We start from the raw sequence: 13,275 nt of genomic DNA on the forward strand, positions 1-13,275 counted from the left end.
CTCGAATTGTCCGTACTGTCATCTGCTAAGATTAGTACGAAGCCTCGGTCATAACCCATCACAGGCTCACGAGTTCAATTCGAGGATTACATTTACTTATGCCTATGCGGAGGGACAAGTTAACTCACGAAAGCATAAGTCATATGTAACCCGAAAGTATTCACTAGCTGTCTTGGAGGGACGAGTTAACTCACGAAGGCGTGGCGTTTACTTTCACTTAAAGCAGATGGAGCCGGGTAGAGAGCTCATGTTATGCGAAAATGCAAGTGCACGGTGTGGGGAAAAACTCATAAACCTTTACGTTTTACTTAAAGAAACTAAACCAAAATTAAAACCATAAAAATTGAAAACGAAAAACAACCAAATAACAAGTTAGAAGAAATATTTACAACACGATACAAATGCATGAATTTTGAAAACGAGATTTTCAGATCAAGACCAAATATTTACTTTGAACAAGGAAATTTGAAAATTTTGACAAAACGTGTTTAATTCGACTCGACTCATAAGTTTTATCCCAATGAGTCGCCATCAGATGCGACGTAAAAAAATTTTAGTTTCGCTTGGTCGCTAATTGTGGCGATTTATTAAACATTTGAAAACCAACTTTCGATTTTATTAACAAAGGAGTCGCCACGATCCTTTTTATAGGTGTGATCGGACACCTAATAAAATTATTTTAAAACAAAAAGAAAGCCAAATTTAGGTCTACATGAAAGTCCAGAGAAAAATTGGGGTTCGGAGTCGATTCTGCGTGAGGAAGGTATTAGCACCCGCGACGCCCAAAATTGGTATCTCATAAACATGTGTTGACTTGATTTTCAAAATACGAGTTCAATATAATATTTAAGCGTGATCCGATTGAAAATGAGAATTTTTAGTTTTCGATTTTTTAGAAAGGGTGTCCTGTTTTTTAACACAAGTCATTTAATTTCACCCAACATAGTGATGAAATCGATGGCTTAATATTAAATCGGTACATTGCCTTATTTTTGAAATTAATTAAAACATGAGAAAAATATTCCTAAAGTGAGAAATTAAAAATAGATAAAGGACGAAAAAAAATGATATCATTAATGAAAAATATTAACATGGAATACTAGAATATTAGAATAACAATAATAATGATATTTACAAAATAAAAACAAATCAGTACTAATAATAAAATAGGAAAAATGATATATTTGGTAATAATAATATAAAATAATAATATGTACATAAAAATACATATATATATGCATATAATAAAAGTATGTAATAATAATAATAATATCTACAATAAAAGAAAATATTAGGAAACGTACATAAAAAATATATACATAAAAATTTACAACAATAATATAAAATAATGATATGTACAAATATATATATATATATACATATGTACATAAAATATACACTAATATAATAATAGTTATAATAATACTAGCAATAGTAATTATTTGTAATAATAATATATACACAATATGGTATTTAATATATATATATGTATATATAATAGTATTTAAGAATATATACATAAGAAATATATAACTAATGGCATTAAAAATATATACATAATATATATAAAATACCTAAAAAAGAAGGGGAAAGAAGAGAGAATGGAGGGGAAAGGAAATTGCCAAGGGGGCGGTCACCGGTCGATCGTCGGTCGCCATGCCACCGCCTACAGTGGTATTTAAAAGGTAAAAATTTTTTAACAATATATGTATTTATAAAGAAAGAAAAAAACAACACAAAAAAAAAGAAAAAAAGATTCGAAAGAAGAGGAAAAAAGAAAAAGATGCAACCTTGTTATTGATGTTTCTTTTGTGTTCAAAATTTGAAGGGATTTTTGTGTTTGTCTCCTTTTTCAATCTTTGTAAAAATCCCCCTTTTTTCTTTTTCTTACATGATTTTTGAATGGCTTTTTATAGCCATCTTTTACATGATTTTCTATTATTTCTTTTTCTATTTTGTAGGTGGTGGTGGTAGACAATGGATATCAAAAATGGGAGGAAAAATGGGGCAAGTGGGAAAGTGGCTAGGTGGCTAGGGTTTCTTAGTTTTTTTTTTTGGGTTAGGTTTTTTTTTGGGGGGGGCTTAATGGGCTTTTGAATTGGGTTTAATATTTGGGTTTTGTAATGGGTTTGGGTAGATGTAAATGGGTCATGGGTTAAGGGTTTTAGTGGGTTTAGAGGTTTGGTTGGGTTTTGATGAAATCGGGCCCCGGGTAATTTGGGCTTCTACACCATACATAGCAGAATTGTCGTCAAATATGACTGTAGTCTCGTATACACAATTTATGCAATATCAAAGCATTTAAAGCATAATTATAACAATGCTTATGACATACGAACTTATTTCGGATATGAAAACGATGAAATAGGTTGATTAGTCAATAACTTTAGTTTTCCCCCGATATAGATCCAAATTGGGCTTTTGTTAATCTAAATATATTCAAAATTAAATCATTTAATCATCCCTCTATTCAATTTAGTTCAAAACACACATTTAGACATATTTACACTTTTACCCTTAGAATTTCACAACTTTTACAATTTAGTCCTTATTACACAAAATCGCAAATTCATGAAATTTCTTTAATACCTATGATAGCCGAATTACTATAAGGCCCCTAACAACCCATATTTTTCATTTATTCATACATTTAACCACATATTTTCATATTTTCACAAATAAATCCCTATTTTGCATTTTTACTAAAAATCACTTTACAAAACTTGTTTAACTATCAATAAACATTCAAAATCTATCATCAATCATCAAATATCATACATATTCATCAATGACAAAATTCAAAATCTTTAACAGTTTTTCAAATTAGTTCCTGGGCTAGCTAGTACTAGCTGCAACGATCTCAAAAATATAGAAATCATTAAAAACTGAGTAAAAAATCACTTACATGCTCAATATACCGTGGCCGAACCTTCAAAAAATAAAAATAGTGTTTTTACTTCCTTATTTTCGGCTAGAAGAAGATGAAAGCACCAAAATTTGTATTTGTTTTATTTATTATAACTTATAATTAAATACCAAAATTAACCTTGGTTATAAAGCATAAAAATCACATAATATATGCCCATAATTGTCCACCCACCATTTTAATGGTCTAATTACAACATAAGGACCTCCACTTTAATGTTCCATAGCTAATGGACCCATTTAACTAATAGAACATGCATTTTACACTTTACGCGATTTAGTCCTTTTTATCAAATTGACCATTCAAACGATAAAATTTCTTAACGAAATTTTCACACAATCACTCAGTCATGCTTTAAACATTAAAAAAATAATAAAATAAATATTTAAACCTCAAATTTGTGGTCTCAAAACCACTTTTTTTATTTAACAAAAAAAGGGCTGTTACAACAATGGTCTCATATTCTCCAAAAATGCACACTTAGGATGATTGAAAAGTGGTTTTAATTCCAAATCTAGTGCCTACACAACAAAAGGTAGAAGTTTAGTGTTTAGAGGAGCCGATAATTCATTAGCAGATTCACAAATAGATCTTAAATTGAAATTATCATCAAAAAATGTTTCAAGTTTATCTTCATAAGGTGACTCAAAAGTTTCTTCTGCCAATGAGTCAATTATATCGCCACGGTTTATGTTCAAAATTTCACTCGGGTGACTAATAGCGTCGTAAATGTTAAACTTCACGATCTACCTATCAAACTCCATTGTGAGGGTTCCGCTATGCACGTCAATCTTAGTACTTGCGGTACTAAAGAGAGGTTGCCCCAACAAGATGTCCGAAGACTCAGGAGCGTTATCCTTTTCCATTTTCACTACATAAAAGTCCATAGGAAAGATAAGTTTGTTGACTTTCACTAATACGTTCTCAAGGACTCCTTCAGGATGCACAATAGACATGTTTGCTAATTGAATGATAACACTTGTTTTTATAAAAAAACCCACGTTAAGTGATTCATAAATAGAAAAAGGCATTACATTTATAGAGGCCCCTAAATCACACATAGTTTTTTAATTCCCAAGTGGCTTATTTTGTATGGTATTACAAACATGCCCCTGTCTTTACATTTTACTGGCATCCTCTACTGCAACATTGCATATACATTTTCATCAACACTTAGTCTTTCATTTATAGTCAATTTTGCTTGTTGTTGCAAAGCTTCTTAAGGAACTCGGTATATTACCGAATTTGTTTGATGGCATCTAACAATGGTATGTTGATCTCGACGTTTCTGAATGTTTCGAGCTCCTTTTCCTCCTTACCTCTCCGATGTTGGTTCAATCATCCTGGAAATGAAAGTTTCGTTAGGACTTGTTCATCGTTCTCATGCTTTTCCTGGGCTAAATTTTGATCAAGATTCCTGCTAGGATTTGGTTCCAGTTCTTTTCCACTTTGCAACGTCATTGCATTTGCGTGTTGTCTTGGGACGGCAGTTTTCCCTGTAAGTTAATTTTCTCGATTAACATGATTAATTCTTTTATAGATGCCTCTATTCTCTATTGAAAATCCTTTGTTTTCTTTTGAAAATCAACAGTTTGTCGTTGTATTTTCTGTTGGAAATCAAGCACATTAGCTGATAATTTATTGACCATAGCTATTAGAGAGTACCTGAATCTTGTGATTGTTGTAGAAATCGATTTTGGTATGGCTGGTTATATTGCAGGTTTTCCTCATATATCAAGTTAGGATGGTCTTTCCATCCTAGGTTATATGTACTTGCATAAGGGTCATATTGCCTTTGGGGTGGTCTAGGAAAGTTCCCCACAACATCCAAATGGGTTATAGTATCGTCACACAAACTAGGGCATGCATTAGTTGTATACTTAAGTGCTGCACAAATTTCGCACAGTTGGGCTGGTCCTGTTTTTACTGCAAAAAGAGAATTCATGATATTAGTAAGTTTTTCGACTTTATCTTCTGAAGTTGAAATACTTAGCTGGTGAACCCTTCTAGTGGGATCAGGGTTGGCTTGGAATTGTTGAGTATTTGCAGCCATCGTGGATATCAAGTCCCTTGCCTGTTGGGGGGTCATGTTAACCAATGCCCCTCCACTGGCGGCATCTATCATGTTCATTTCCATGGGCTTCAATCCCTCATAGAAGTATTGAAGACGAGATTGTTTTGTTATCTCATGTTGTCCTTCTAAAAAAAAACACAAACTAAATAAAATATTTTTCAATTAAATAATTCAATGAAATAGCATTATTTTTTAATACATATCGTGTAGGTCTTTTTAATATTTATAATAAAAAAATAAATGACACGTTTTAAAAATATATAGGACAAGTTACTCATTTTACTTTATCAATATTTAAAATAAACACTTTATTATTTTTAAAATAAACAGTTTATAAATATAATAGGATATATATGTTTTTACCAAAAACATCATAGTTTTGGGTTGAATCCTAAATTTAATTACTATTAGAATCAATTAAACTGAAATCGAATATATATAATTTCTATCCAAATTTAATTAATACCACCTCTAAGTATTTATTATTTGAATCAATTAAGCTAAAGTCAGAATATATATAATTTCTATTGAATGATTTACAATGTTTTTTTCAATAAATTACTTTAACAAAAATTAAGAGCATTAATGAACAAAAGTAATAAATTAAAAAATTATTTAACTAATATATATAATGACTTGTTTAAATTTGAGAGTTATATATATATATAACTTTTATTTTTATTGAAAACCTTGATAAAATGCAAATCCCAAGATTTTCTATTAGGGTTTACATCATGAAATCCATTTCCTATTAGGATAATTATTAATAAAAATAAGATTACATCTTAAAACCCAAATTCAACTAAATTTCTAATGAAATCAAATTTTAAATTAAATTTGCGATCAGGATAATTTTTTAAAAAATATATCAAGATAACTATTAATTAATGAAATTTAAGTTCTGAATTCTTTATCCAAACCCGTCTGATGTATTTTTTGATCCATGAAAATATCAGAAATTTGTACGTCGAAAATAAAATTGAGTTAAAAAAGAAACAATTACAATTACAGAATTAATTCAACTCAAATTCCTACTAGGATTTGTAATTTGAAATCCAACTGCAACTAGGATTCCAACTACAATAGAATTTCATTACATCCTATCAGGTTAACTATTATATATACATATAACATACAACATCATTCATTTGAAACCTAAGAAGAACTTCACCACCAAAGCATTACTAGGATTCAAAGTTTTAGCATTGAAACCTAGAGGAAAGCTGGTCAAGAAGAAATCATCCATGGAGGAAGAAACCAACATCATTCGTGAGATCGTCCGACACGATTTCCCTAAAACCAACAAGAGAAAGCTTCAGAAACCGAGTGATCTGGAGGAGATGTGGGGTTGGCTTAACTCGGATTATCAGGACCAGAAAGACGAACAAATCCGTCGTAAATCTGATACTGATGTAGAGATCGAGGCGATGTTCGATAAGGTCAAGAGAAGGAAGAAGATGGAGGAAACAAGTTCTCCGGGAATTGGATTACTCGTTGAGAAAGTAATGGCTCAAATGGAGGTTGCTGCCGAAGAAGACATTGAGCTTAACATCCAAAACAAACCCGCTATTAGAAAGATCCAAATGCTGCCTCTTCTTACTGACTTTCTTTCCAAGAAAAAGCTGCAACAAGAGTTTTTGGATCATGGGGTTTTAACTTTGTTGAAGAGTTGGCTCGAGCCTCTTCCCGATGGAAGCTTACCAAACGCCACGCTTCGATCTTCCATTTTGAATATCTTAACTCAGGTGATGCCTGTTGATATCAGCTTAGAAGATGGAAGGGAGCAGTTGAAGAAGAGTGGGCTTGGTAAAGTCATTATGTTTCTTTCAAAATCAGATGAGGAAACCACTTCCAATCGAAAACTTGCCAAGCATTTGGTCCAAAACTGGTGTCGAACCTTATTCAACAAGACTACAAGCTACTCTGACCTCAGAAACAGCGTAATTCCAACGATGAAGAAGCCATTAATGAAGCAATCAACAAGGGTAGAATTGAGGGAGGCAGAGTTAGATTTGGAATGTCCTCGCAGGCCATGTTCATCAGGAACAGCAAGTGGGTCTGTTTCAGTGCCTGAGCCAACACCGTGCGTTTTTGAGGTGAACCCTCTAACAAATTTCAAACCAGAGTTTGCAAGACGTTATCGGAGATGTAGAGAAGTGAGAGAAAGCAAGTGTTTTAAAAGGATAGAGAAGAACATGAGGAGATTGAAGAAATCGAATAAGAAGAAGACTCTGCAAGCTGCAAAACTTGGCTGTTTTGTAGACTCTAAACAGGATACGCAATGAACAATGTTTGGGATAATACTATAAAATTGAGTTATGTTGCTTCGTCCAATCAAAATAAAATTTGATTTCAATTTTAATTTAATTATTATAGTTTGTATTTAAATATGAGCTAATCATTTGTTGAATTGACTTATTAATTAAGTCCTTAAATGTCATATCATAAGATTTTCCTTTTTGTTTTTTGGGCTCATCATTCATTTTCACTGCTAGCTCTCAACATTAATTAATTAGTTGACTCCATTTTTAATGCCTTCACCGAGTTAGTAATTATAATTTTGTAAACTTCGTGTGTAGGTTTAATGGGTTTAATGTTAAATGTGTTTATTATCTCAGGTGTAATATAAGTTTGAGTCATATTAGTCGTATTTTTGTTAGAAATTTGCTTTGTTATAATTTACCAAAAATTATGTTTTTGTTTTTTTTTCTTGTTACTTAGTCTTTTATATTTGATAGTTATATTGAACTTGATTAAATTATGAGTTAATTAGTATCAAATAGGTAAAATAAATAAATTTTCATAACACACATATATTCTCTTTACAATATTTAATCTCAAATCAATTGGTGTTAATTTTATAAGTGAAAGAAAAGCCTAATGACTTATTTGACCATTTAATTTCATAAAAAAGGTAATTTTAATCTACTATTTAATTTTTAGCCCTTAAACTTGTGTTTTCTTATCAAATCACCTTAAAATGTTTAACACCCTATACCTAACCTAAACGACAAGGTCAAGTTCGGGAAGCTACCTTAATTGTTTTTTTAAAGCACAGTATTCCGAAATTTAGTTTTAAAGCAAAACCAAAAAGAGTTAACAATTGTAAAACATAATACGTCAATTATTATCTTAGAACATCGTATATCTTGACATTATTGGAAATAGGCTAGTGATACTAATGATAATAAAGCTAATAAATAGTATGACCGAGCTCTCGATCTGTCGACCCGATCAAGTCTGTGGGTTACCTGTAGCACAGTCAGCAAAAAAATGAATTATGATCTTATAAAGAAATAATTATAAGTTCAAACAGATTTAGGTTAGACCTAATAAAGTCCCAAATTCGAGCTCGAAGTCAGATCTAGAAGGTAACAGCTCAAACAGATAGTAAGTCAAATTATTCTTAGATACAGAATATATGCAGTTTTCCTATCCTCTATCAGCTACAAACCATCTCCGACCAACCCAACACACCAAATAGGTTAATACCCATCCAACCCTACACACAAAACAATGTTGGTACGACACGCTCTTATAATTGCAAACTAGCTGCCAGATCAGAATACAGATACCAGTGGTTTACCTACTATCTCAGAACAAAATACTTTCTCATTTACTCAATCCCACCCAATGCAGATATAGATTTCAAGTAACAGTTAATACAGAGGCCCACACAACCATTCAGATACAATTCATACCAGTACAGAATAATTCTATATCATTAACAGTTATCATACACAATACACACACAGCTTTTATTAGAACTCAATCTTAGATCACAAAATAACAGTTTATACAGTTTAATTCAGTTCGTATAGACCTTACAGAAGGCCTGCATTCGTTTTGAAAGACATTTGTGGCCCGAGAGAAATTTCCAAATTTTGGTCCATATGCCCGTGTCACCTATCTGTGTTGTACAAATTCGCAAACAGTGAGTTACATAGTCTCGGGACGTGGTTGTGTCTTTAACCCGTGTGAACCCTGTACAAAACACTCCCACACACAGTTTAGACATATGTTCATGTGTCTCTAATTTGTGAACAATGAGTTACACGGCCGTGTGGCTCACATGGCCTAGCAAGGTCATGTGGCGTCGACAGCCATGTTTCTCAGCGTTTGAAATTCGTAAAAACTCGAGTTTTCTGTACACATTTGAAATAGCTTTGAAGTAAGAACCACGTAGAGGACTCCTGAGACTTAAAACAACCATTCAATAACCAATTAAGCGATAGTTTGCAACAAACAATAAGATTAACTTACAACCAAGTTCGTCAAAATGTTTCGACATAAAAATCCCAATTCAAACCACAATTACCTTTTCACCAAACCGAAATTCACAAATCTAGAATGTTAAGGGAACCGTTATCCTCAAGACTTTCTCCTAAAGACAATAATCAAACATATAAACAAGGATTCAAATAGTTTAAAGAAGAAACCAATTTGGCAAAAGTGATAATAACCAACGATTTTAGAAATTGAACAATCGAACTCACGAAACAAATGAAAACAAACTTACCCGATAACAGTACTAGATAAGAAGTACGAATCTAAGCGACAATAAAATGGGAAAAAGTAATGAAGCAAAAGGGAAAAGAATGAAAAGAAGAAAATAAAAATGAAAAGGGAGAGGAAAAAGAAGGGCATTTAATTCTAATTTAACTACCAATCAAAATTCTAACATTTAGTAAAGATAAAAATATATTCCTTAATGTATGCACTGAGACTTGAACATAGGATCAAGTAGAATATAAAAGCTTAACCATCGAACCAACAGGCTCATTCTTGACACAATTTACACAAAATTAAACTTAAGTCAACAATTCAAAGATAGAGGTTAATTTAGAACAAAATAGCAAAACTTTCTAAGGACGAGACTCGAACCCCCGACCTCAAACACATAAATAGAACATACAACCATAGAGACAAATATTTAATTACTACCGAATTCAAAAACTAAACATTCAAATTTTTAGGACGTTAGAACTCTCTCCCCCTAAAAGAAATTTTGACCCCAAAATTTACCAGACTCAAACAAATACAGGTATTACTGACGAATCGAATCTTCGTGTTCCCAAGTCGCTTCTTCACTTTTATGGTTCCGTGATAGAATCTTAACCAGAGGGATAGTTTTCTTTCTCGCTACATTGATGTCTCGATCCAGAACCTAAACATGTTCCTCCTCAAAAGTCAAATCCGATTGTACCTCAGTTTCCTCAATAGGGGCAATATGCGATGAATCAGATCGATACAGTCTCAACATCGAGACGTGAAACACATCATGAATTCGATCCAACTTAAAGGGTAATTCTAGCTGATAAACAATAGGTCTGACACACTTTAAAATACAGTAAGGTCAAATGAACCTCTGGCTCAAGTTGTTCTTACGTCTAAACCTAATAACCTTTTTCTACAGAGGCACTATCAGAAACACCCGATCACCTATAGAAAACTCGATATCTTTTCTTTTTAAATCTGCATATGATTTTTGTTGATCAAAAGCAGCTTTAAGACAGTCTTGGATCAACTTGACAGTATTCTCAGTTTCAGAAACTAGCTCGGGACCCAAAACCTAACTTTTACCTAACTTGGTCCAACATAACGAAATACGACACTTACGACCATATAGAGCCTCGTAAGGTGCCATTTGAATACTAGACTGGAAGTTGCTGTTGTACACAAACTTAGCCAGTAGTAGATAATTCTCCCAATTGCACTAGAAATCAATGAGCTTTTCAAAACTCAACTGCTACTCTTCAGACCAAACAAATGAGGTGTTCTTACGTAATAACATAGTTAGAGAAGACGCAGTCAGAAAAAACCCTCGACAAACCTACAGTAGTAACATGTTAAACCTAGGAAATTCTGAAGCTTAGGCATATTCTTCGGTTATTTCCACTCGACTACAACCTCAATTTTATTGGGATCAACTCCAATCCCCTCAGCAATCACTAAATGCCCAAGAAAGGAAACCTCCTATAACCAGAATTCACACTTGCTAAACTTAGCAAACAGCTGCTTCTTACAGAGTATCTGCAGGATAGTACGAAGGTGCTCGTCATGCTTAGACTTAGTCTTGGAATAAATTAGAATGTTGTCAATAAAAACTACATCGAACTGATCTAAATATGGTTGGAACACCTGATTCATTAAATCCATAAATACATTCGGAGCATTCGTCAAACCGAACGGTATAACTAAGAACTTTTAATGCACATAATGAGTCCTGAAGATAGTCTTGTACACATCAGTCCCCTTAACCTTGAGCTGATGGTAACCAGAACAGAAGTTAATCTTGGAGAAAACAAATGCTCCGGGGAATTGATTGAATAAATCGTCGATCCTCGGTAGCAGATACTTATTATTTACTGTCAACTTGTTCAGCTGATGGTAATCTATATTCATTCTCATTGATCCATCTTTCTTCTTAACAAACAAAATTGATATTCCCCATGGGGACACACTTGGCCTAATGAACCCTTGATCGAGAAGTTCCTGAAGTTGAGCTTTTAACTCTGCAAGTTCCTTCAGTGCCATGTGATAGGGTGCAATGGACACTAGGGTAATGTCTGGTAACAGATCAATACCAAATTCAACCTCCCTATCCGGAGGTACTCTTGGCAACTCCTCGGGAAAGATATCCGGAAAGTCCTTCACAGTACGAATATCTTTTACAGAAAGATTCACAAGTATAAAATCGGACACAAAAACAATGTATGCCTTGCTACCTTTCTAATCTAGCTTTTTAGCTACAATTATAACAATCTCACTATTCTCATCAGTTCTCAGAGTAACTCTCTTAAAGGCACAATCTAGACTGGCTCGATGTTCTACGAGCCAATCCATTCCCAAAATCAGATCAAATTCGCCAAAAAGAAACTCCATTAAATCAACTGGAAATACGACACCCTAAGTTTCTAACGGAACCCGTCTATATACTTTATCAACTCGGACCGACTGACCCAAAGGACTAATCACAGAAAACTTCGTAGCAGTATTCTCAACAGATATACCTCGATTTACAAAAGTAGTACTAGTTATATATGAATGAGTAGATCCGATATTAATCAGTACTTGCTATAATGTAAGCGTCGTCACTGTCCTCACGGCACCTCGTTGCATAGACCAGTGCAGGCTGTCATACCTCAGCCTGACCCACACCTTTACTCGGTGTTCTCTAACTTCTACTAGAACTATTATCACCCTTGACCATACCTCAACCCCCTACGTGGTTGCTGAATGGGATTTAGAGTTGGAGTCTGTGCCACAATGGGCACTTGATCTGGTCAATGAGTGCAATCTCAAACATGATGCTCTATTGACCCACAACAGAGAGAAGCTCTTAACTTCTTTCAACATTCGCTCGGATGCCGCCTCTCACAGTCACTATAGAGTTGAATCTCAATCGCCGTAGTTGGTGTTTTGGTCCTCGGAGGCCCGTCGAACCTCGCCCATTTTTTGTATGGCTGGTTATACTATGGGTTAGCCTCATAACTCAGGTTAGGATGGTATTTCCATCCTGGGTTATATGTATTGCGTAAGGGTCATATCACCTTTGGGGTGGTCAGGAAAGTTCCCTATAGTATCCAAATAGGCCATAATATCGTCACACAAACTAGGGCATGCATCTGTAGTATGTTCGGATGCTGCACAAATTCCACATAGTTGGACTGGTCCTACCTTTTTTGTAAGAGAATTCATGATATTAGTAATTTTTTTGACTTTATCTTCTAAGGTTGAAATACTTAGCTGGTGAACCCTTCTAGTGGGTTTAGGAGTGGCTTAGAATTGTTGTGTATTTGCAGCCATCGTGAAGATTAAAGTCCCTTACCTATTAGGGGGTCATGATGACTAATACCCCTCTACTGGCGGCATCTATTATATTCATTTCTATGGGCTTCAAGCCCTCATAGAAGTATTGAAGCAGAGGTTGTCCTATTATCCCATGTTGCGGGCGACTTGCGCACAACTTCTTAAATCACTCCCAATAGTTGTAAAGAGACTCCACATCTCTTTGCCTTATCCCAACAATCTCCCTCATTAACTCAGCTGCACACAATGCTGGGAAAAATCTGTTGAGAAACAAACGGGAAATATCAGCCCAAGTTGTGATAAATTAAGTAGTTAGATAAAATAACCATTCCTTAGTAAAATTTGCTCGGGAAAAAGGGAAAGCACATAATTTTATTTGATCTTCAGTTACGCCCTGAGGTTTTATACTAAGACAAACCATATGAAACTCTTTTAGATGTTTATATGAATTTTCATTTTGCGA

At 33.8% G+C, this 13,275-nt stretch overlaps 1 protein-coding gene across 1 annotated transcript; it reads left to right on the forward strand.

Moving 5' to 3' along the window:
* Nucleotides 1-6,244: 6,244 nt before the first annotated feature.
* LOC108481722 (protein IWS1 homolog 1-like) lies at nucleotides 6,245-7,285 on the forward strand. Its single transcript, XM_017784815.1, has one exon. The coding sequence runs from the start codon at nucleotides 6,245-6,247 to the stop codon at nucleotides 7,283-7,285; it is 1,041 nt and encodes a 346-aa protein (XP_017640304.1).
* Nucleotides 7,286-13,275: the final 5,990 nt, after the last annotated feature.

The sequence above is a fragment of the Gossypium arboreum genome, chromosome 10 (genome assembly GCF_025698485.1).
Source record: "Gossypium arboreum isolate Shixiya-1 chromosome 10, ASM2569848v2, whole genome shotgun sequence".
In the NCBI taxonomy this organism is placed as follows: Eukaryota; Viridiplantae; Streptophyta; class Magnoliopsida; order Malvales; family Malvaceae; genus Gossypium; species Gossypium arboreum.

What these genes read in the sequence shown, in the direction of transcription:
- LOC108481722 (XM_017784815.1), top strand. Translation starts at nt 6,245, where the DNA reads ATGGAGGAAGAAACCAACATCATTCGTGAGATCGTCCGACACGATTTC.